Source organism: Schizophyllum commune (assembly GCF_000143185.2).
Source record: "Schizophyllum commune H4-8 unplaced genomic scaffold SCHCOscaffold_4, whole genome shotgun sequence".
Taxonomy (NCBI): Eukaryota; Fungi; Basidiomycota; class Agaricomycetes; order Agaricales; family Schizophyllaceae; genus Schizophyllum; species Schizophyllum commune.
The window spans coordinates 65,725-83,622 of record NW_026089541.1 but is presented as its reverse complement, the minus strand read 5'-3'; the positions used below and the strand labels follow the sequence as shown (position 1 = coordinate 83,622).

Genomic DNA, 17,898 nt, shown 5'->3' with positions numbered 1-17,898 from the left:
ACCTGCAAAGCTCGCACAGAACGGGGTGAGCGTCTTGAAGGCGAGGCTGAGGATAATGAAGGTCCAAGATAGATATGCGCTGAGTCTCCGAGGAAGAGGAACAGGCGTGAAGACGAAAGCTCCTCTCAGTAAGTCTCGGTAGGTCGCTGACATCTTCTAACACAACGTCCACTGTAACTCAGAGTCGGTCAAACGATAGTACGGCTTTTGAAAGCAGCGACGTACCGAGGTCAAGCTGGAGCCACTAGAGAATAGCATCGCTCTCGGTCGCGCCGATACGACGTTGGATGCTCACAACCGCGCGAGATTAGAAGCGTAGGAGGGAAAAGAGAACTCAGGGTGCATATGTCCCCGGACCTTACATGGAAAGACGGATGGAGCGCAATCACTTGAGAGACACAAGATCGAAGAAGAACATGACGGACCCAGATCGTACATGGCGCCCAAACATAAAGAATCAAACCATCACCTCACCTCCACATGCCTTTGTGCCCAATCCTGCTTCAGTCTCCTCTCGACTAACCCATCCAGCTCCTTCGCCTTCCCGACCGCAACGTCCACCAGCCCCAAAATCTCGTCCGCCGCCAGCGGCGCCCCGCCCATCTTCTGCATGACGCAGATCTCCCGCTGCGCGTTCAGCGCGACGCTAAGCGTGCCCAGAGCGAGCGTCGCCTCGAGTTGGGAAGGATCCAGGAGCGGGGGTGCCCCCGAGCCGAAGAAGGCGAATGTGAGGCAGTAGGGTGCATGGTTGATGGCGAGGGGGACGGGGGCGCGCTCGGAGGGCGGGTGCTGGGGGATGTTTAGTTGGGTGGTGGCAGTCATATGAAAAGAAAAGACGCACGATAGTGACTTCATCGCCAACGACCTCGACATCGGGTCGGCGGAAATGTTTCAGGGCGGCCATGGCGGCGAAGCAGGCGCAGTCGAGCATATTCCCCGCGTCGGCGAGGCAGTGAATGGTGAGGCGGACGTGCCATACCTAGGAGGAGAGGGGGGAGGTGAGGTCAATGGGCGCAATCGAGGCTGCATAGGACGCACCCGCTCGCCCGCAAGCACGCATAGCGACTCCCGATCGACAGCTTCGCTCCGCTTGATGAGCTTGTCGAGTACGCGCGTGATGACGACTTCTTCTTCTGACGCTCTACGCAGACCAGCGGGCGACGAGGAAAGAGGTTGGTAGGAAGAGGGCCATCAGCCTTGCGCCGCGTCAAGACCTGGAAGCACCTCACCTACCGGCCGATCTCGTACTCCGTCGACGCCATGGGGGACAGCTCGGAGTGTATGGTGATGATTCCATCGAAGGGCCTTTCTGGCGGCGGCCTAACCATCTTCGCGTCAACCTGGGCGACGACTCTGTAGGTGGCGGGGGAAGGGAGGAAGGGGAGAAAGGACGCGTCGATCAGCTTCGCATGCGAGGGTTACCTTGTACGACTACACACCTTGTCTGCCCAAACGCGCATTCTACCCAGCCCAGTTCTGGTCCGAATGTGATCTCCGGGGTGCGCATCTCTAACGGCTGCCGCCCGTCGAGGCGTAGACCCTCCTGCACCGTTCGCAACACAAACTCCTTCTCAGGGATCGACGGCGAGGGTGGTCTCATGCTGCGCTTCCTGAAGGCCTACCCGACCTGTGATGGACGCAATTTTGGTTGTGAGAGGGGACGCGGCGCTGATTGACGCGTCTACTGTATACGCCCGCGCAGGAAGCGATCAAGGAACAAGGCATTCCGTATGCGGAAATTTGCCCGCGTCAAAGGGGTTGCCAAACACGGCACGCCTTGTGCTCGCGTGGCGTGACGGTGTGATGTTCGAGATTTTGCTTTCGCACCGTCACGTTCGGATTAGGGATCGTATCGCCCCGCTCTGCTTGGCCCTTGTCAACTGTACCGCGTCAGAAAACACTCAACCGGTTCATCATGGTCCGCCTCATCACCCACAACCTCCTCGCGTGCCATGTGAAGGGCTGCACCTCGAATAACTTCCCACTCCGGTTCAGCGATGTACAGATTGAGCTGCGAGATGCGGAATTCAATCCTGACTTTCTGCGCGGATTCCTTCCGAAGATAGAGTGGCAAGCTCTGGTAGATGCGGCAAAGGAGGTGAGCTCGAGCATCATGTCCGCGATTTGGTCTCGCGGGATAGGCATGCTGAGATCGAGGCTTAGCTTGGGGATACATCGCTTCCGAATGAGATTCCTGAGATGATGGACGACGAGTTCTTGCAGGCGCTGCACCATGTCTTACTAGAGGTAACGATAACGCTCCGGCATGCATCTGCATAGACTGAAGGTGTACGCAGATCCACGTCGAGGAAGGCGTTATGACCTGCCCAAATTGTGGCCACAAATATCCGATATCAAACGGGATACCGAACATGGTAAGTGCTTTTGCTGATGTCGAGCTCTATCTCTCATCGCTATCAGCTTCTCGCGGAGAACGAAATCGCATAGCGCGTAGATATGCGCGCGCTGGCTGGCATCAGTGTCAACGCGAGCGCTGTGGTTGATTTACTCGGGATCTTCGTATAGTGCGCGATCTTCGCTCACTTATCACGCGCTATGGTGCGGACGAACATCGATTCACCCGGAAAAGTAGTAACGATACATGTATATAGTCCTACATAATTCGCTTTCGACTCTTCACGTGTCCATGCTACCCTCCTACCTCTCACCCCTTAGCAATGCGTTCACTTTGTCCAACACCTCCTTGTCCGCCTCTCCCTCTCCCTGCGCCTCCTCCGCTAACCCGAAAAACTCCACCAGCGCGGCGGGCAACTGCGTCAGCTCGCCCACCGGCGTACTGAGCTCCGCGTTCTCCTTCTTGAACGCGTAAACGGAGGTCCTGCGTAGGGTTGGTTTCGGATCCTCTGCGTCCCAATCAGCAACATATACACTGCCCTTGCCTTCCGCCCCTTCCACTCCCTCCACCCAGTACTCACCTACCGGCGTCGGCGTCCCCTCGACCGCACTCAGTTCCCCCTCCGCGATTGCCTCTGCTCTCGCGCTTGCAGGCCCCCCACTCGCCCGCGCCGGATCCCCCAGTCCCTCTACCGGATCCTTCCCCAGCTCCTGCGCTGCCGCGACCGCGACCGCCGCGCTCTCAGGCGGCTGCGGCACGAGCAGCACGTGGAATGGGCGGCAGGTGATGGGGCTCTTGACGCGCCACGCGCCGCGCCTTTCCGCGTCGTACACCCCGGCATCGTGCATCGCGTCCACGCCGCGAGCGAGCGCGGTCAGCGCGGTGAAGTCCTCGGGGGCCAAGCGGAGGACGTGGCCCTTGGCGTCGATGGCGAAGTTGGATTCGGGCGAGGGTGACGAGGGTGATGGGGAAGAAGGGGTGGATGAAGAGGAGGGCCCCGCGAAAACCGCGAGCAGAGGGTATTCCCCCGCGGGCGCGCTGATCTTGACGGCGAACTTGAGCTCGGCGGCGGCGAGGTCTGGGGTAGGGCCGTTGTAGGGCGTCGCGCGCGATCGCCAGCCTGAGTGTGTGGATGACCAAGGCATGCCGGGATGTCAGTCCGTCGAAAGATGGATGAGGATGGTATAGGGTACGAGACAAGTTAGGGTGTGCGCTATGAGCGCTCACTGAAGTCAGAGTCGTATGCGCGATGAAGATCTGGGGGTTCTCTCGCTAGTTGCGCGCGAATATCGCGATGCGCGTGGTGAAGTCAGGACGCAAGGGCGACGATGAGCGAGGGGGAGGGCGCATGCATCCGTGACGTCATAGGGCGCGGGCGCGGGAGGTCGCGCGTGTGCGGCCTTCGAATCTCGAGGGCAGAAACCAGAAAGACGATCGACCTGCGTGGCGATGAAGCTGATTGGGCCCATGAATGGTCATGGGGTCAGTGGAAAGATCGTTCGTCGTCGGTAGCGCCCATAGGGCGAAGAAGCGCTGCGCTCGGCGACGAACCCGGCGAGAAGCTACCAAGTAGCAGGTGAAAAGACCTCTTTGTACTGATCGTCAGGAGTTCACGGCGATAGAGCGGAGAACTGGACTTCGACCAGTAGCTCGGGAATCAGGAAGAGAGGCGAGAGACACTGCGCTTGTGCTGGTAGACTCTGGGCAACCGGAACTTGCAGAAGAGGGTTGTGCATGGTAGGAAGCTGGAGACTTCTACACTCCTATCATGCGACGTCGGATAGGCACTCGTCGAGCAACAGCCAGATGCTGGTCGGGAACAACCGAGCCCGAAGTTAAATCGTGCGAACGAGTTTCCAAATTGAACGCGCGAGCGCCAATTACGACCACGTTGCCCTTCGACCTTGACGCCCACTTCCAGTTCTGACTGAAAACGCCCGCTGTAGCGAGCTCGCGAAAACCATATTGTACTCTGCTACGATGGAGAACTCAACTCTAGTAGCGTCGGTGCTCTGCCTATCCCCAGGGCGAGCTCGCCACCCGCACACGCGCACAGGACCTGAACAACACGCACTCAAGCTCAACATGAAGTTCAAATATTTGTTCAACCAGCCAGTATTGCTTCCATCTCTCACCTATCATGGACGCTGGAACGAGGTCGTGGCTCCCTCTTCCTCGGACCGCGTTCGGAGCCACGCGCGCGGAACTATCAAGGCGCTTCCGCAAAGCTAATGTGCAGCGTGCCACGCGGGCTGCGACGCGGGAAGTATAAAGTGCTCGGTCGCCATCGTGCCTCCTCTCGCCCTTCCGCACTCCCTCATCACACTTCCCTAATCCTCGCCCACCCTCGCTATGGGCAAGTCTATCCCCCGCACCGCGCTCCTCCTTTCCGCATACATGGGCGCATCACGCGCCCTTCCTACACACCCTATCGTGAATAACGCGGTACACAATGCAGAGTCCATGCCGAGCGAGAGGACGGTCATCGCGCAGATGTTTGAGTGGAATTGGGAGAGCGTCGCCGCCGAGTGCACGAACTTCCTCGGACCGGCGGGCTACGGTTATGTGCAAGGCGCGTTGTTCCTTGACAGTATATGGAGGTGCATCTTGACTAACTCGCCTTTGCGCAGTGAGCCCGCCGCAGGAGCACATCCAAGGCCCCCAGTGGTGGACCGACTACCAACCCGTGTCGTACAACCTGGTCTCGAAGCGCGGCGATCGCACGCAGTTTGCGACGTCCGTCTAAGTTCGTCGCTCGTTGGCTCTCCCTTACTGATATGTATCTCCGTAGCATGGTCGCAACCTGCCACGCTGCCGGCGTGAAGGTCATCGTCGGTGCGCCTTTCTCTCTTTTACCCGTTCTCGCTCTCGGTTTGACCACCATTCTCCTATAGACACCATTTGGAACCATATGTCCGGTCAGGACTCGGGCGTCGGCACGGGCGGCTCGCACTTCACGCATTACGACTACCCGGGCATCTATCAGACCCAGGACTTCCACCACTGCGGGCTCGAGCCATACGACGACATCAACAACTACGGGAACCGGAAGGAGGTACAGACGTGCGAATTGGTGAACTTGGCGGAGTGAGTTTTGGGTCTCTTTCGCGTGGTTCTCGTCATACTCCCTGTTTTCTCCTTGTTTCGTTTCTCTTGATCTCGCTTTTGCTGCCCTCGCTCGTCGAAGACAGGCGGGTTCCTCGAGATGGGATGCTGACACATTGTTGACAGTCTCGCAACGGACACGGTATATGTGCAAGCGCGCCTCGCGGCGTACGGGAATGACTTGCTGTCACTCGGAGTCGATGGGCTTCGGCTGGATGCGGCGAAGCGTGAGTCATTATGCTTCTATCATTCGTCTGCTCGCCGTTACTGGTGTTCCCGTTGCTTCATGCATGGATGATACTCGTCGCGTGCATTACTCGAGCTAACTCTTTTGCAGATATCCCTACGGGCGAAGTCGCAACAATCATCGACATGCTCGCAAGTCATCCTTACATCACGCAGGAGGTCACCTCGAGCCCTGACGACGTGGTTAAGCCAGAGGAGTATGTCCAGAATGGTAAGCCGTCGTCAAATCCGCGCTGGGCTCCTGACTCATCAATTCTCACAGGCGACGTTCAGGAATTCCGCTACACACGCGCGCTGCAAAGCGCGTTCCTAGGCGGAGGCATCGACCAGCTGAAGGACCTCGACGGCAAAGGTGCGTCAATTGCGCAGGAACTCCTTACCGTGGCTGATCACCTTTTTGCAGGATGGGTCCCGGCCTCGGCGGCGAACGTCTTCGTTGTCAACCACGATACCGAACGTGTAAGTTTCTCTCTCTCCCCCATTCGGCCTTTTAAATGACGATTAACACGCAACCAGCAAGGAGACTCGCTCAACTCCAAGTCGCCATCGAACACCTATATCACTGCTACCGTCTTCTCGCTCGCGCACCCGTACGGGATGCCCTCGGTGCTCTCGAGCTACGAGTTCTCGGACCACGACGCCGGTGCGCCGGGTAATGGTGAGTGTATCCATTCTGTACTCCCCGCCTGACTCGTCGGATTACCAGCTAACAAATATTTCAGGCGGTGGTACTTGCTCGCAGAAGGGCGGCGCGTCCGGCTGGCTCTGCCAGCACCGCTATCCCGCCATCAGCGGGATGGTCGGCTTCCGCAACATGGTGGGCGACGTGCCCATGTCGGACTGGGTCAGCCCGTCGAGTCAGCGGATTGCGTTTGGGCGAGGTGAGTCAATCGCCTTTTGTATTCAGTTCCATTTGGATCGAGGGGTCGAAGGGGGAGAAAGGGAGCTTACGCTGATGATCCATCGCAGGCGCGCTCGGCTTCGTCGCGATCAACAACGTCGATCAGGAGTGGACGACGACTTTCGCGACGTCGCTGCCGGACGGGAAGTACTGCGACGTGGTTGACGCGCAGGTGGTGGCGGGCAAGTGCTCGGGGACGACGTGAGTGGTTAAGGGAATTTTTCGTAAGAGGGGATGCTGATAACTCGCGCGTAGGTATACGGTCTCTGGTGGCAAGTTCGAGGGCAAGGTTCCGGCGCGCAGCGCTCTGGCGCTGCATGTGGGGGCGATGTCGCTTTGAGGGGGCTAACTCACCGATCTCTCGCGACGAACGGTACGCCCAAGAATTCACAGAAGCACATGAAGCTATTCACATTGTATACTATCGGGGCATGGGACGGCGACGACGAACACGATGACAGCACTATGACTAGCGTACGGAGGACAATTACTACTACATGACCTGGCCAAGTTACCGTGGCGAACAGTCCTCACACCCGCCAAGCTTCGGAGGACGCCTGCGTGCGAATGCTAGGAGAGCCACGGTTAGCAGGCTCGACAATCTTGCATTGATGAGGCGAATAAGGAAAGTCTTCACGCCGCAAACTTGGCGAAAAATTGGTCAGCGGGTCCTAGCCGCGTACATGATTGACCGCGCGAATGGCTTTGGCCAGCAGCGAGCTCCACAAGAATGGTGTCCGGTCGTTGATTCGAGGCGACGGCTATACTGCGATGGGCTACGGCTACTCTGCGAAGGGCTACGGCCATACAGAGTCGGCGCTACGCACATACGGCTCCGTGCGGGTATTACGACAGTCAACGACGATGCTAGGTGCCGCTGAGTTGGAAAATTCAAGGGAAGCGCCCGTGAGAAGCGTGCGTGATGTGAACGATAGGAAGGAGGGGCCAAATCGAGTCGTAGTTCTCGATTTCGCAACTGACATGGTGAGAAAGGACGAGGTGCGATGGGATGATCTCGCCGGAGGCTAGCCTTCGTGAGAGAGCCTGCGTCTATTTCCCCGGGTCAGAGTTGGACATTGCCTGAATCGTCGAGTAAATCGTCCTCGTGAGGGAGAAAAAGCATGAGCGCTACGAGTTTAGGCAGGTCCGGGGCCCCATACACCTCTACAAAGAGCCGAGGGGGTCAGGGGTTGGGGGAATGAACGTGTCTCGAGAAGCCTTGGATAGGCACGGGCGGTCATTGGGCCACAATGGATGATGGCCGAGTTTGGGAAGCAGAGGAGGGTCGTGGGAAGGGATAACCGAACTCGTAGTCACCGGCCACGCGGGCCGGCGATAATCACAGGCTTGTCCGCAACGTCCATGATCGCTGCACATGCTTCTCAGTTTCCCCCTTCAGACGCGAGCATACAACAAACAGTCTAATCTCCCAGGTCACCTTCTGCGCCCGCAACTCTCTTCGTCAAAAAGCCCTATGACCCTGGCGATGGCTCGCGCATCCGACACGGACTCTATCTTAAGGACCCCCTGCGCGTCATGCTGCATGCTGCTTGAGCCCATCGAGGGCTTGTGAGGGGCATTCTTGTTTCTCCGTCCTGCTCCACCATACATTTTGTGCATGCGATTCCTTCTGAGCCGCATGGGCGCGTCGACAACGAATGGCAGAGAAGAGGCTTCGGTCGAGCGGTGGCGCAATCACCGACGTCTGGTTCGGCAGCCTCCCATTTGACCTCCCTCTTGGATTCGGTCCCGTGAGCGAGACCGCGCGCTAGTATAAAATCCGCAGATATCCTGCCTGACAATTCATCGCCCTCGGCGCATCCGTCCCTCCTCGTCCACCTCCAAGATGTCACTTCGCTCGGCTTTGCTCGCGTCCGCCTTGATTGGCGCCCGCGCTTTGCCTGCGCCTCACGGTGCTCGCGCACCCTCGTCTGACAACAAGGTCATCATCCAGATTTTTGAGTGGAACTGGGACAGCATCGCGCAGGAGTGCACAGACTTCATCGGTCCCGCGGGCTATGGCTTCGTGCAAGGTAAGCAAACTACTCGCTTCCACTCTTGACTAGCGCTCACGCAGCCCTCCAGTCAGTCCACCCCAGGAGACCATCTCCGGAGACCAATGGTGGACGGACTACCAGCCCGTCTCTTACATCCTCCAGGGCAAGCGCGGCGACCGCGACGGCTTTGCGGCGTAAGCATCATCTTCGCCTTTCTTGTGTGCTCGATAGCGACTTACGACGGCGAAGCATGGTTGAGGCGTGTCACGACGCAGGCGTGGGCGTTATCGCTGGTACGTGGTCATGATCGTCGTCGTGCCACCGCCGCACGCGCTGACGCGACGCGCCGCAGACACCATCTGGAACCATATGGCGGGCGTGGACTCGGGCACTGGGACTGCGGGCAGCAGCTTTACGCACTACGACTACCCGGGCATCTACCAGACGCAGGACTTCCACCACTGCGGGCTCGAGTCGGGCGATGATATCGTGAACTACTCGAACCGTGAGGAGGTGCAGACGTGCGAGTTGGTCAACCTTGCGGAGTAAGTCGCGGCTCATGTTTCGGCGATTGGCGTTGCTGACGGGTTCTCCAGTCTCGCGACAGACACCGACTACGTTCGCGGCAAGCTCGCGGACTACGCCAACGACCTCATCTCCCTCGGTGTGGACGGTCTTCGTCTTGATGCCTCCAAGCGTGAGTCATGTTCAAGGACCCGCGCGGACCAGGGACTCATGTGTTTGCAGACATTCCGACGGACGACATTGCGGCCATCATCAGCAGGCTCAACTCGTCGGTCTACATCACGCAGGAGGTCATCTACGGCGACGGCGAGCCCATCACCCCGGCCGAGTATGTACAAAATGGTATGCGCCTTTCATTCGTCGATGGAGGTTAGTTGTTGACTGCGTCGGCTATCAGGGGACGTTCAGGAATTCCGCTACACCCATACTATCCAGGACGCTTTCACCAACAGCGGGCTCGACCAGCTGCAGGACCTCGACTCCAAGGGTAAGCAGCTTGATTTTTGTTCGTCTTCGCATTCTGATGCCTTGTTTAGGGTGGGTCGCTGGCTCTTCAGCGAACGTCTTCGTCGCTAACCACGACACCGAGCGGGTGAGTAGCATCGCCATCAACCGCATGTATTGGACGCTCACCCACAACCCTTCGCAGGGCGGCGATTCTCTCAACTACAACTCGCCCAACAACATCTATACTACCGCCATGATCTTCTCCCTCGCGCACCCCTACGGCACGCCCAGCATCCTCTCCTCCTTCGAGTTCTCCAACTCGGACGACGGCGCGCCCAACGGCAACGCCGGCACGTGCTCCGACGACGGTGGCGCGAGCGGCTGGATCTGCCAGCACCGCTGGCCCGCGGTCCGTAACATGGTCGCCTTCCGCAACGAGGTCGGCGACGCGGAGCTCACCGACTGGGTTAGCCCGCAAGGCTCGCAGATCGCGTTCGGACGGGGTGAGTGCGACTGAGACTCGGTACAGAAGGATAGGAAGGCTGACGGGATACGTAGGCTCAGCCGGCTATGTCGCTATCAACAATGCGGACTCGGAATGGTCGACTACGTTCTCGACCTCGCTCGCCGACGGCTCCTACTGCGATGTCATCAGCGGCGACGCCTCCGACGGCTCCTGCTCTGGCAATACGTGAGCAATTCTCGTCTGCTTTTCATCGAACAGCGCCTGACCACGCCGATTAGCATCACCGTTTCCGGCGGCTCCTTTGACGCTACCGTCCCTGCGCGCAGTGCTCTCGCCATCCACACCGGCGCCACCGTTTAAAATCTCAGCATCGACGACTGGGGGCCAACCTCTCGAGAATCATCGACTTCTGATGCACTTCGGTAATATATTTGCCCCTACCATGTTGTAAATTCGACGACAGTGAACAGGACGAACATGTGCTATCTATATATGCGCCCCCTCGTCTGGTAACGAAGAAGCTTGAACGCGACTAGATATTTTACGATGTGATATCGGCATCGATCAGATGGACGCAAGCACTTCTAGTAGTCATACTATACCAGTTGCTTGTGGCAGCCAATACATATGTACCAACGCATGTTATCTGTACGTGCGTCGCTCAAGTCACGGCAGAGTATATCCTTCACAGCGCGAAGTGCAGCCTGCGGAGCCACCTTGTGAAACCACCCACCCTCCGCGGGATGCGGGACGGGGTCGCCTTCCCGGACCTCGCCCCTCTCCAGGAGGTCAAGAACATGTTGGATGAGGATCTCGTTGGTCTGGGGCGCGTCTCCAGGCGATGTTCTGCGGCGAATCGGCAGGCAGGCCACCTCGGCGTAGGTCACCTTCGGCGGCCAGGGAATCTTGTTATCTTTGTCGTCCACATCCTCGTCCACTTCCAGGTGTTTCCCAAACTCGGGTGGCTTATAGGGCATTCTGGACTTTGGACGTCGCGCGCGCAGGAGGTACCGAAGATATTCCTGGTCGAACTCTTCGAGCCAGTCCGCGTACACGCTCAAGTCCACGATTTCTGGCCCGTCGGCTTCCAGACATTCGACATGCATCATCTTACCACATTTGCGGCAGTAGCGGACCTCCCCAGTGAAGGCATCCTCCCATGCGCGCCCTTCCGTGCAGCCGTTCACACATATAATCGTCGGCCGAGCCTATCAGAAGCCATGTTCAGATAGGCGAAGGCAAAAGTGAAGAAGATCATACTATATCCTCTCCAGGTCCGATGAGCTCTGTGCACCATACGTCGTTGCGATCCATCGGCACGAGAGCAGGTCTGATCTTGCCATTTTCGAAATGTTCGATCACCAAGTCAGTCTTGTCAAGTTGTTCCACGACTCGACAGACGGGAGCTATGGCGTGAAGCCGCTAATGAGCTGCCTTGCGACTCGATCGAGCATACCACTCACCAATAATCTGATCAGAGCGAATGGGGGTCGCTGAGAGATCCCCGAGCAGCCGAGGATATCTTCGGTACCTGCGAGCGCCGAGTCGATACAAAAGCGAGTGCACGACCTAAATTGGAGGAACTCACTGTCTCATCAACAAGCCTGAGTCCACGTCGCCCGGGCAACGATTGTAGACGCGCACAAACGCGCCAGCTGCGTCTGGAATGCTCCCAGAATATGCTGCTGGCACGTCACCCACGCGAAATGCCGGCGCGATCAGCTTGCAATACATGACATTGAGATCAGCACCATCGACTTCGACCTCGTAGAGTCGGTGTAGGGGCGGTTCATCATGAGATCTCTTGATGACAAGGCTTCATATCAACCACAAGCTCAGCGTAGGCCTCCATAGGAGCATAACAGATACTCACAAATCGCCGGGACTGTGTTTGAACGGCCTCTCCATAGTGATCTGTCGAAGTCGATTACAAGCCATCCGAACCTGCGTCGAGGATGATTACTTACACCGCGCTGGTATGGGTGGTCCTTCTACGAGATCGGGTGCGCTCACACAGTTTGGGTTGACGTATTGGACACTCAATTTGAGATTCAGCACCAACAACGGATACGTGTGACAGGGAAGACACGTACGGACTTTGTTGCCTACTTGAGGCTGACTGCGACACCGCATCCTCGTCATCAACATCCATACTGCGGAACAAAAGTCAGCATGGCGAGTACGTTATCGCAAGATGAGCAGACATTTGTTGAGTATCAGCGCCGGACTCGTGGTGCGTATCACCGTGAGCATCTTCCATTATTGTGTCCCCAGGGTCTTGGGGTCAGAAAGTCAGATATAAACTTGGAGCAGTGCTGTCAAGGCCCACCGAGTCTGGAAAAGACATGAGGCGGATGGGACATATCCTTGAGCTTGGCGAATCCACGGTCTAGTACGACCTGTTGTAGGCGTGAGCATCAAGGGCAAACGAAACTGCATTCCACAAGGCACGAAAAGCATGGACTAAACACGCCATTGGACTTTCGCATGAATATCGGCTTACTTTTCTTGTTACGGCGTTCAAAGTCTGGAAGACAACTTCGCGGGTGTTTGACGTTACATGGGATGACGTCCACATGCGAATCTCCAGCGAGTCGCCTATGTGGACAGGCGAAGAGTACTGTGCACCAAACAATGCCAATTTGCGCGCATCGCCTGCAGCGACGACTGCTAGTATTGCACGTGCCGAAATGCCAAAAGTCTCAAGTCGATGGGCAACGGTTTCACCTACGCCAGCTACTTCTCCCAGTCGCGGGTCTACAATGTGTAGTCAGCCTTACCTTAGAGCGCCCCGGTGAAGTATAGCTCACCAATGTCAGCCAGCTCATAGTCGCCGCTCATCTGAAAACTGAAAACTTGCTGTTGGGTTACTTCACGCCTAACGATGTGGTCTGGAGCTCGTGTAGGTGCCGTTTGCCCTTCCGGTATGCCGATGATGTCGGGAGGGTTTTCCTGTTCAGAGAGTCGGGCCCCGGGGTTGTATGTCGTAGACTATTGACACGGGGATTAGACGGACACTAAGGGACGGAACAATTATATATACATAGACTTTGGCGTAAACCACGCCCTCGTTGTCGATGATGGTGTTTTCTAACGTCAAATATATGCCGCCGTCTAGTACAGTGAACGGTGGGTAAGAGATAATCGCGGAAGCATGAGATGATACTCACCATCATGCTTTCCCTTTACATACCGAGACGTGATTCTAAAGCCATCGCCACTTTCGATGGGCAGCATTTTCAGAGACTCGACGACCGTCCCTGTGTGCACCTGCGTTGCGGATCAATGAGGGCTACGGTTAAGTTGGGATCACGTACGACATTCCGTGGCTCCAATACGAGGGTATCACCATCCTGCGTCGGTACTGGTTTCCCACAAAGGCGATCCAGTAAAAGATTCCTTGACGCAGTGGCTACGAATGGGAGGACGGTGGCATAAGTCGGAGCAGGGATCGATTCCCCAACTGCGATGACTGAGCGATGGAACAAAGGTCATCATCGGAGCGGGAGTAGGGTTTTGAAGACATACCAGTCCCCACTTCGCTGATGCCTGATTCATAGAGTTGGACATCGCGTCGTTTCCACCGCACCTACCAATGAGGTATACATCCGCTTGCCTAAGTGCAAGATAGGCGATATACGCACCTCTAGGTCCGGACCACGGTAACCTACAATCTTGGATAGTTTGTTCCCCATAGCCTGAATCTACTGAGATGATGATGGTGAGAGACAAAGTGCACATCAATGTGAGCGCCGAACAGCTTCTTCAGATCACGTGATGTGGCCGTTGAACTTCATCTAATCGACATCTCAGGGGGATTTCAGCAGTAAAGCCGCCCGGAGCAACGGTACCATCTGCCTTAATTAGCCAGAGGCTAGAGGTCAAATAACACCGGCAGAGCACCTCCACTTGGAGTACAGCTGCGGTCACAACTCAGAACTGTACAGCGACACGATGTCAGGCCCCACAGCTACATTAGACCACCAAGCTTGCGTCACCAAGCTTGCGCCAACAAGTCCCCGTGTATACGACTATGTGGCTACTATAGGTACATACACGTACAGTAATTCTACGAGATGATATGCGAGATGAACAGAAAGCTAGAGAGCGACGGAGAGACTTGGGTTGTGTACGTATGCGAGAGTTCCTTGTGAGTACATGCAATGCGATATTTTCAGGTCAGTGGCGTGTACAGAGCTTTCATGAGGATGGTACAAGTGGGTAGAGTAGTAGGTAGGCACACGCGAGCACGCAGAGCGAGCACGCGAAGGGATCAAGGGCAGCACCTGAATGGCGGTAGTCGTCCAGCGCACGAGAGGCAGACAGAATTAGAAGAAGATAGAGTATGAGAAACAGGACGATCCGTATACAACAAGGTCAACACAAGCCCAAGGGGTATGCCAGACAAGGGTAAAGTAATCGTGCATGGGGTGGAGAACGAGAAAGACATGGACGAATCGAAGAGACCAAACCGTACCCCGGCACCCGCGCGTAGTCGAAGCACTCCGCGCGCAAGAGTCGCACCGCCCCTAGCCAAGGACGGCGAATGAACCCTCCTTTGTACAAGAAGCAGCGCATCCCACTCCGCAGCAACGGCGAAGCGCTACTCGCTTTCGGCAGGACGTCCCTCACTGCACATTCGCGAATAGGTTCTTGCACTTCTCCGCCTGCATCTCTGTGGGCAAAAGGTCGGCTGCGATATCGGAGAGGTCGGCCGCAGCCAGGAGAGAGCACGTACTCATAAGCGCGCTGTCGTCGGCGAACGCATCGAGCGCTTGGATGCCTAGGCGTAGGCGGCCAAGCGACGTTTCTTCCTCGGCGCGCATGATCAGGCCCTCTTCGGTAGCGTCGTAGGGGACGACGCCGCCGGGGAGGGAGTGTGGGCCGGCCCAGGCGGTGCGAAGCCGGACGACCTCGTCAATGAGGATTTGCACAGCGAGGGTCCAGAGGGTCTGCAAGGCGTTAGTAACTGAGAAGGATGCAGTGAGAGTTAGAAGTCTTACCCCAACAATCGGGTTCAAGCAATGAAAGCGCCTGATGTCGACGTTGCCGAAGTCGAACATCGCCCGCGCCGCCGCGACGCAATGTTGCCGACTGACCGGGTCGGAGCGGAAGAAGGGCATGTGCAGCTTGATGAAGGCGGCGTTCATGAGGTTGTGCGTAAGTAGGAGGGTGCGAAGAGCCGGGTCTTGTGGTGGTGGGCTGCCCGGGTGCGGCATGAAGGCGGCGCCGTGCGCGAGTAACGGCGGTGTATGCACAATCAGTGGTGGGAGCCGATCTCGGAAGCCGACGAGAAGCGAGTGAGTGGTCGTGAACAGGCTAGAGAAGGTCTGATAGTCGCGTTGCGACATCGCTGAAGGAGCAGTATCAGTAAGGGCAAACGAAAGGAAGACACGACACGCACGATCGGAGAACAGTCCCGCTACATACGCCGCCCTATGAATCAAGATGACCGCCTTCGCGAACAGCGCCGCGCTCGAGCTTCCATCGCCCGAGTACCAGTCATTGTTGGTGACGAAGTTGCGCACGGTCGCCGTGCTCTGCAAGTTCTCCGGCATCGCCCCGTCCTCGTACTCCTTCATCGTCAGCGGCCACGGCGTGTCGATCTGCACCCCGGGCACATCGAACACGCCGCAGATCGCATCCGGGGGGTCCAGCGCGACCGCGAGCAGGCGGCTCAGCGCGAACGTGGACCACAGCGCGCTGATGCGCTCGCCTTCCTCGATCGCGTCCGCGACGGGTTTGTGCAGCAGAATGGGGCTCGTCCGTATAGGCGACTCGCCGATCGCACCGGGATACGCGCTCGGTGAGCGGACCTTGTGCAAGCCGGACGAGATGACGAGCGAGCATGCGGCCGCGGCGTGGTACTTGGCCTCGATGTTGAGCCCGGAGCGGTAGAAGAAGTAGGAGAGGAGGACATGCGTCTGTATGGTGTGGAGGACGCGTTGGGGATGGCCGGAGGTGAGCGCGACACTGAGAGTCTGCAGCGCCTGATTGAGGAACGTGGTAGACTGCGCCTGACTGCTGTCCGTGCGTGATAGATGGACGCCGAAGAGGTAGACGGCGAAGAGGAGGGCAGGGAGGGGCCGTGTTATGTGCCCGGCTGGAGCGGGGACGAGGGCTGCATTGTAGAACCTTGAGGTGCTGAGGAAGAAGCCGAACTCGGACGCGTGGGGGAGGAAATTGTCGAGTAAGACCCGGATGACTGATACGTCGGGCTCCTGTACGTACACGTCAGCAAGGAAAATGGAAGGGGGAGCCTAGTGCACGCACCTCGAACGGCGAGAACGGTTTTCTATCTGCCACCGATGGCGATGCTCTTGAGCCCCCCGAGCTGGATGACTTGATCGGCAGCGCATGCGGCCTGTCGAGTAGGGAGGGGGAGTCCGTGGACGCGGGTGTCGTCTCGTAAGGGCTGATCGACGCGCTGAGCGAGATGCCTGCGTGCGACGTGGGGGAACTATGAGGGGAGAGGGAAAGTTGATGGGTCGGCGAGTATGGCTCATGGAGCGTCACGGAGGGTGTCGTCTCGCCCGGATTCTCCAGCTCCTGTATTCGTGACTCGAGGCGGTGGACCTGCTCCTCGAGGGCTTTCGTTCTTGAGCGTCCCGGACCGTCGTATTCGCACTCGTCGTCTTTGGGGTGCTTGAGACACGGACCACATACGGGCCGGGCGCCGTCGCACTTCTGTGGACATGGTGAGAAGGGAGGGACGGGAAACGTGTGAGTGTACGCACAATCTTCAGGAACCTGTGCATGATCCGTTAGCCTTTTGCTCAGAGGGAATGGGCTAGCGACGCACCTGCAGTTCATGCATGCCTTACCGCGCTTCAGCGGCTTCGTACGCGATCCAACGCCTCTCGAGGACGATGCACCGTTCATGGTGAGGATGGAAGTGGAGGAGAGAGTGGCGAAATTTTTGCAGCGCCATTGTTGAAGCGCTATATACGGAGACGACAAGTGCAGAATGCCTGCATCGCTTTCTCGGAAGATCTACGATTTCAAATCAGGCACCTTCCGGAGCAATCCACCCGGCTGATGGCTCATGGCTGTGCTGGTCGGAGGCGGGGCTCGGGGGCGCGAACTTGGCGCCGCTCGGACGTCTTTCATGGACCTCTGAGCGAGGCAGAACGCGGCATGAAGAGGCGGAATTGTTCTCTTCTCGAGTGCCTGTGTTCTCAATTGTGTGGGCGCGATAGCAGACGCAGAACACCGAAAACGGCACGCGCCGAGGGAGTACCACGTGATCGCCTCGTGTTAGCCTCCGGCGCGTGTTCCGTCGTCCGCGTTCGCTGCAGATCAGGTCCGATGCTGCCTCCGGCGGCCAACTTCGCTTTGTCATGCTTTCTCATGCGCCGACACCCGCCTTCCGACCAGCCCAACGCTCTACAGGCTACTCGTTACGAGCTCCAGACGGCTGCTGCGGAGGCTCAGCCTTCGCCTGCCCGCCGCCCTGGCTATTCTCGCGGATCTGTGTATCGCACAAACTCCCTGATCCCATCCACCCACATACGAACCTGCCGCGGAGGGATACATCCTCCGATCGCTTGCTTCATGTCCCCCTCCCTCTTCATGTCCAATTCTGCTCCTCCCCAAGATCCACAGCCATCGCCTCAGTCACAGCCCGCTCGACCTCGCCGCGTCCCTTCTCCCACTGCCTGTTCATGAAAGTGGCTTGACCTTTCTGTCGATGCTGACGCGTCGCTCTGGCTCCACGTAGCTGAATAGCCCTGCGTGAACGTGGTGTGGAGCCATTGGGTCTGTGACGACGAAGGCGCACGCAGGTGCTCATCAAGAACCCGTCGACGCTTCGGTCCGCCCATTGAATGCACTGAACCATCTTGTGACCTTTTGA

General features: G+C 57.6%; 10 protein-coding genes across 10 annotated transcripts; 4 read left to right on the top strand and 6 right to left on the bottom strand.

The window, feature by feature from the left end:
• Positions 1 to 310: 310 nt before the first annotated feature.
• Positions 311 to 1,711, bottom strand: SCHCODRAFT_02686111 (ribosomal protein S5 domain 2-like protein). Its single transcript, XM_003032401.2, has 5 exons — positions 1,440 to 1,711; positions 1,234 to 1,353; positions 1,039 to 1,141; positions 842 to 979; positions 311 to 789 (listed from the first exon to the last, which is right to left on the bottom strand). The coding sequence occupies exons 1-5, from the start codon at positions 1,598 to 1,600 to the stop codon at positions 466 to 468; spliced, it is 846 nt and encodes a 281-aa protein (XP_003032447.1). The 5' UTR covers positions 1,601 to 1,711; the 3' UTR covers positions 311 to 465.
• A 109-nt stretch (positions 1,712 to 1,820) lies between these two features.
• Positions 1,821 to 2,718, top strand: SCHCODRAFT_02617084 (Trm112p-domain-containing protein). Its single transcript, XM_003032993.2, has 4 exons — positions 1,821 to 2,098; positions 2,164 to 2,247; positions 2,298 to 2,375; positions 2,422 to 2,718. The coding sequence occupies exons 1-4, from the start codon at positions 1,916 to 1,918 to the stop codon at positions 2,446 to 2,448; spliced, it is 372 nt and encodes a 123-aa protein (XP_003033039.1). The 5' UTR covers positions 1,821 to 1,915; the 3' UTR covers positions 2,449 to 2,718.
• Positions 2,553 to 3,910, bottom strand: SCHCODRAFT_02617078 (uncharacterized protein). Its single transcript, XM_003032400.2, has 2 exons — positions 2,937 to 3,910; positions 2,553 to 2,864 (listed from the first exon to the last, which is right to left on the bottom strand). The coding sequence occupies exons 1-2, from the start codon at positions 3,499 to 3,501 to the stop codon at positions 2,659 to 2,661; spliced, it is 771 nt and encodes a 256-aa protein (XP_003032446.1). The 5' UTR covers positions 3,502 to 3,910; the 3' UTR covers positions 2,553 to 2,658.
• A 345-nt stretch (positions 3,911 to 4,255) lies between these two features.
• On the top strand, positions 4,256 to 7,234 carry SCHCODRAFT_02570936 (glycoside hydrolase family 13 protein). The gene is made up of 12 exons (XM_003032992.2): positions 4,256 to 4,928; positions 4,987 to 5,092; positions 5,148 to 5,191; positions 5,251 to 5,443; positions 5,588 to 5,688; positions 5,799 to 5,918; positions 5,970 to 6,059; positions 6,111 to 6,166; positions 6,224 to 6,365; positions 6,430 to 6,588; positions 6,677 to 6,809; positions 6,864 to 7,234. Exons 1-12 carry the CDS (start codon positions 4,709 to 4,711, stop codon positions 6,946 to 6,948), a joined length of 1,449 nt encoding a protein of 482 aa, XP_003033038.1. The 5' UTR covers positions 4,256 to 4,708; the 3' UTR covers positions 6,949 to 7,234.
• Positions 7,235 to 7,960: 726 nt separating this feature from the next.
• SCHCODRAFT_02617071 (uncharacterized protein) lies at positions 7,961 to 8,273 on the bottom strand. The gene has a single exon (XM_050344786.1). It carries the CDS (start codon positions 8,217 to 8,219, stop codon positions 8,043 to 8,045), a length of 177 nt encoding a protein of 58 aa, XP_050200820.1. The 5' UTR covers positions 8,220 to 8,273; the 3' UTR covers positions 7,961 to 8,042.
• On the top strand, positions 8,251 to 10,765 carry SCHCODRAFT_02676633 (alpha-amylase-domain-containing protein). Its single transcript, XM_003032991.3, has 11 exons — positions 8,251 to 8,641; positions 8,694 to 8,799; positions 8,855 to 8,898; positions 8,958 to 9,150; positions 9,202 to 9,302; positions 9,353 to 9,472; positions 9,528 to 9,617; positions 9,667 to 9,722; positions 9,780 to 10,080; positions 10,136 to 10,268; positions 10,322 to 10,765. Exons 1-11 carry the CDS (start codon positions 8,455 to 8,457, stop codon positions 10,401 to 10,403), a joined length of 1,413 nt encoding a protein of 470 aa, XP_003033037.1. The 5' UTR covers positions 8,251 to 8,454; the 3' UTR covers positions 10,404 to 10,765.
• SCHCODRAFT_02209947 (uncharacterized protein) lies at positions 10,522 to 12,441 on the bottom strand. The gene is made up of 9 exons (XM_050342073.1): positions 12,373 to 12,441; positions 12,248 to 12,320; positions 12,137 to 12,196; positions 12,011 to 12,081; positions 11,917 to 11,957; positions 11,632 to 11,859; positions 11,507 to 11,574; positions 11,304 to 11,449; positions 10,522 to 11,251 (listed from the first exon to the last, which is right to left on the bottom strand). The coding sequence occupies exons 5-9, from the start codon at positions 11,949 to 11,951 to the stop codon at positions 10,640 to 10,642; spliced, it is 1,089 nt and encodes a 362-aa protein (XP_050200819.1). The 5' UTR covers positions 11,952 to 11,957; positions 12,011 to 12,081; positions 12,137 to 12,196; positions 12,248 to 12,320; positions 12,373 to 12,441; the 3' UTR covers positions 10,522 to 10,639.
• On the bottom strand, positions 12,433 to 13,492 carry SCHCODRAFT_01089361 (uncharacterized protein; the record flags this gene model as incomplete). The annotated part of the gene is made up of 5 exons (XM_050341002.1): positions 12,433 to 12,800; positions 12,854 to 13,034; positions 13,087 to 13,157; positions 13,214 to 13,313; positions 13,361 to 13,492. Coding segments are annotated over 5 exons (852 nt in total), but the record flags the coding sequence as incomplete, so codon positions are not given.
• A 1,179-nt stretch (positions 13,493 to 14,671) lies between these two features.
• Positions 14,672 to 16,925, bottom strand: SCHCODRAFT_02495705 (uncharacterized protein; the record flags this gene model as incomplete). Its single annotated transcript, XM_003032399.2, has 6 exons — positions 14,672 to 14,995; positions 15,047 to 15,396; positions 15,448 to 16,264; positions 16,317 to 16,730; positions 16,781 to 16,793; positions 16,846 to 16,925. The coding sequence occupies 6 exons, from the start codon at positions 16,923 to 16,925 to the stop codon at positions 14,672 to 14,674; spliced, it is 1,998 nt and encodes a 665-aa protein (XP_003032445.1).
• Positions 16,926 to 17,383: 458 nt separating this feature from the next.
• Positions 17,384 to 17,722, top strand: SCHCODRAFT_02495058 (uncharacterized protein; the record flags this gene model as incomplete). The annotated part of the gene is made up of 1 exon (XM_003032990.2): positions 17,384 to 17,722. The coding sequence occupies one exon, from the start codon at positions 17,384 to 17,386 to the stop codon at positions 17,720 to 17,722; it is 339 nt and encodes a 112-aa protein (XP_003033036.1).
• Positions 17,723 to 17,898: the final 176 nt, after the last annotated feature.

What these genes read in the sequence shown, in the direction of transcription:
- SCHCODRAFT_02570936 (XM_003032992.2), top strand. Translation starts at nt 4,709, where the DNA reads ATGGGCAAGTCTATCCCCCGCACCGCGCTCCTCCTTTCCGCATACATG. An exon ending in AGAGGAGTATGTCCAGAATG is followed by an intron (nt 5,919 to 5,969) that starts GTAAGCCGTCGT and finishes CAATTCTCACAG; the next exon opens with GCGACGTTCAGGAATTCCGC. An exon ending in CGCCGGTGCGCCGGGTAATG is followed by an intron (nt 6,366 to 6,429) that starts GTGAGTGTATCC and finishes CAAATATTTCAG; the next exon opens with GCGGTGGTACTTGCTCGCAG.
- SCHCODRAFT_02209947 (XM_050342073.1), bottom strand. Translation starts at nt 11,951, where the DNA reads ATGGAGAGGCCGTTCAAACACAGTCCCGGCGATTT. An exon ending in TCAGGCTTGTTGATGAGACA is followed by an intron (nt 11,575 to 11,631) that starts GTGAGTTCCTCC and finishes CGGCGCTCGCAG; the next exon opens with GTACCGAAGATATCCTCGGC. An exon ending in TCGCTCTGATCAGATTATTG is followed by an intron (nt 11,450 to 11,506) that starts GTGAGTGGTATG and finishes TTCACGCCATAG; the next exon opens with CTCCCGTCTGTCGAGTCGTG.
- SCHCODRAFT_02676633 (XM_003032991.3), top strand. Translation starts at nt 8,455, where the DNA reads ATGTCACTTCGCTCGGCTTTGCTCGCGTCCGCCTTGATTGGCGCCCGC. An exon ending in GACCGCGACGGCTTTGCGGC is followed by an intron (nt 8,800 to 8,854) that starts GTAAGCATCATC and finishes ACGACGGCGAAG; the next exon opens with CATGGTTGAGGCGTGTCACG. An exon ending in GCAGGACCTCGACTCCAAGG is followed by an intron (nt 9,618 to 9,666) that starts GTAAGCAGCTTG and finishes TGCCTTGTTTAG; the next exon opens with GGTGGGTCGCTGGCTCTTCA.
- SCHCODRAFT_02617084 (XM_003032993.2), top strand. Translation starts at nt 1,916, where the DNA reads ATGGTCCGCCTCATCACCCACAACCTCCTCGCGTGCCATGTGAAGGGC. An exon ending in TGGTAGATGCGGCAAAGGAG is followed by an intron (nt 2,099 to 2,163) that starts GTGAGCTCGAGC and finishes ATCGAGGCTTAG; the next exon opens with CTTGGGGATACATCGCTTCC. An exon ending in CAAACGGGATACCGAACATG is followed by an intron (nt 2,376 to 2,421) that starts GTAAGTGCTTTT and finishes CATCGCTATCAG; the next exon opens with CTTCTCGCGGAGAACGAAAT.
- SCHCODRAFT_02617078 (XM_003032400.2), bottom strand. Translation starts at nt 3,501, where the DNA reads ATGCCTTGGTCATCCACACACTCAGGCTGGCGATCGCGCGCGACGCCC. An exon ending in GGGGACGCCGACGCCGGTAG is followed by an intron (nt 2,865 to 2,936) that starts GTGAGTACTGGG and finishes ATTGGGACGCAG; the next exon opens with AGGATCCGAAACCAACCCTA.
- SCHCODRAFT_02617071 (XM_050344786.1), bottom strand. Translation starts at nt 8,219, where the DNA reads ATGTATGGTGGAGCAGGACGGAGAAACAAGAATGCCCCTCACAAGCCC.
- SCHCODRAFT_02686111 (XM_003032401.2), bottom strand. Translation starts at nt 1,600, where the DNA reads ATGAGACCACCCTCGCCGTCGATCCCTGAGAAGGAGTTTGTGTTGCGA. An exon ending in TGCGCGTTTGGGCAGACAAG is followed by an intron (nt 1,354 to 1,439) that starts GTGTGTAGTCGT and finishes CGCCACCTACAG; the next exon opens with AGTCGTCGCCCAGGTTGACG. An exon ending in TTGGCGATGAAGTCACTATC is followed by an intron (nt 790 to 841) that starts GTGCGTCTTTTC and finishes AACATCCCCCAG; the next exon opens with CACCCGCCCTCCGAGCGCGC.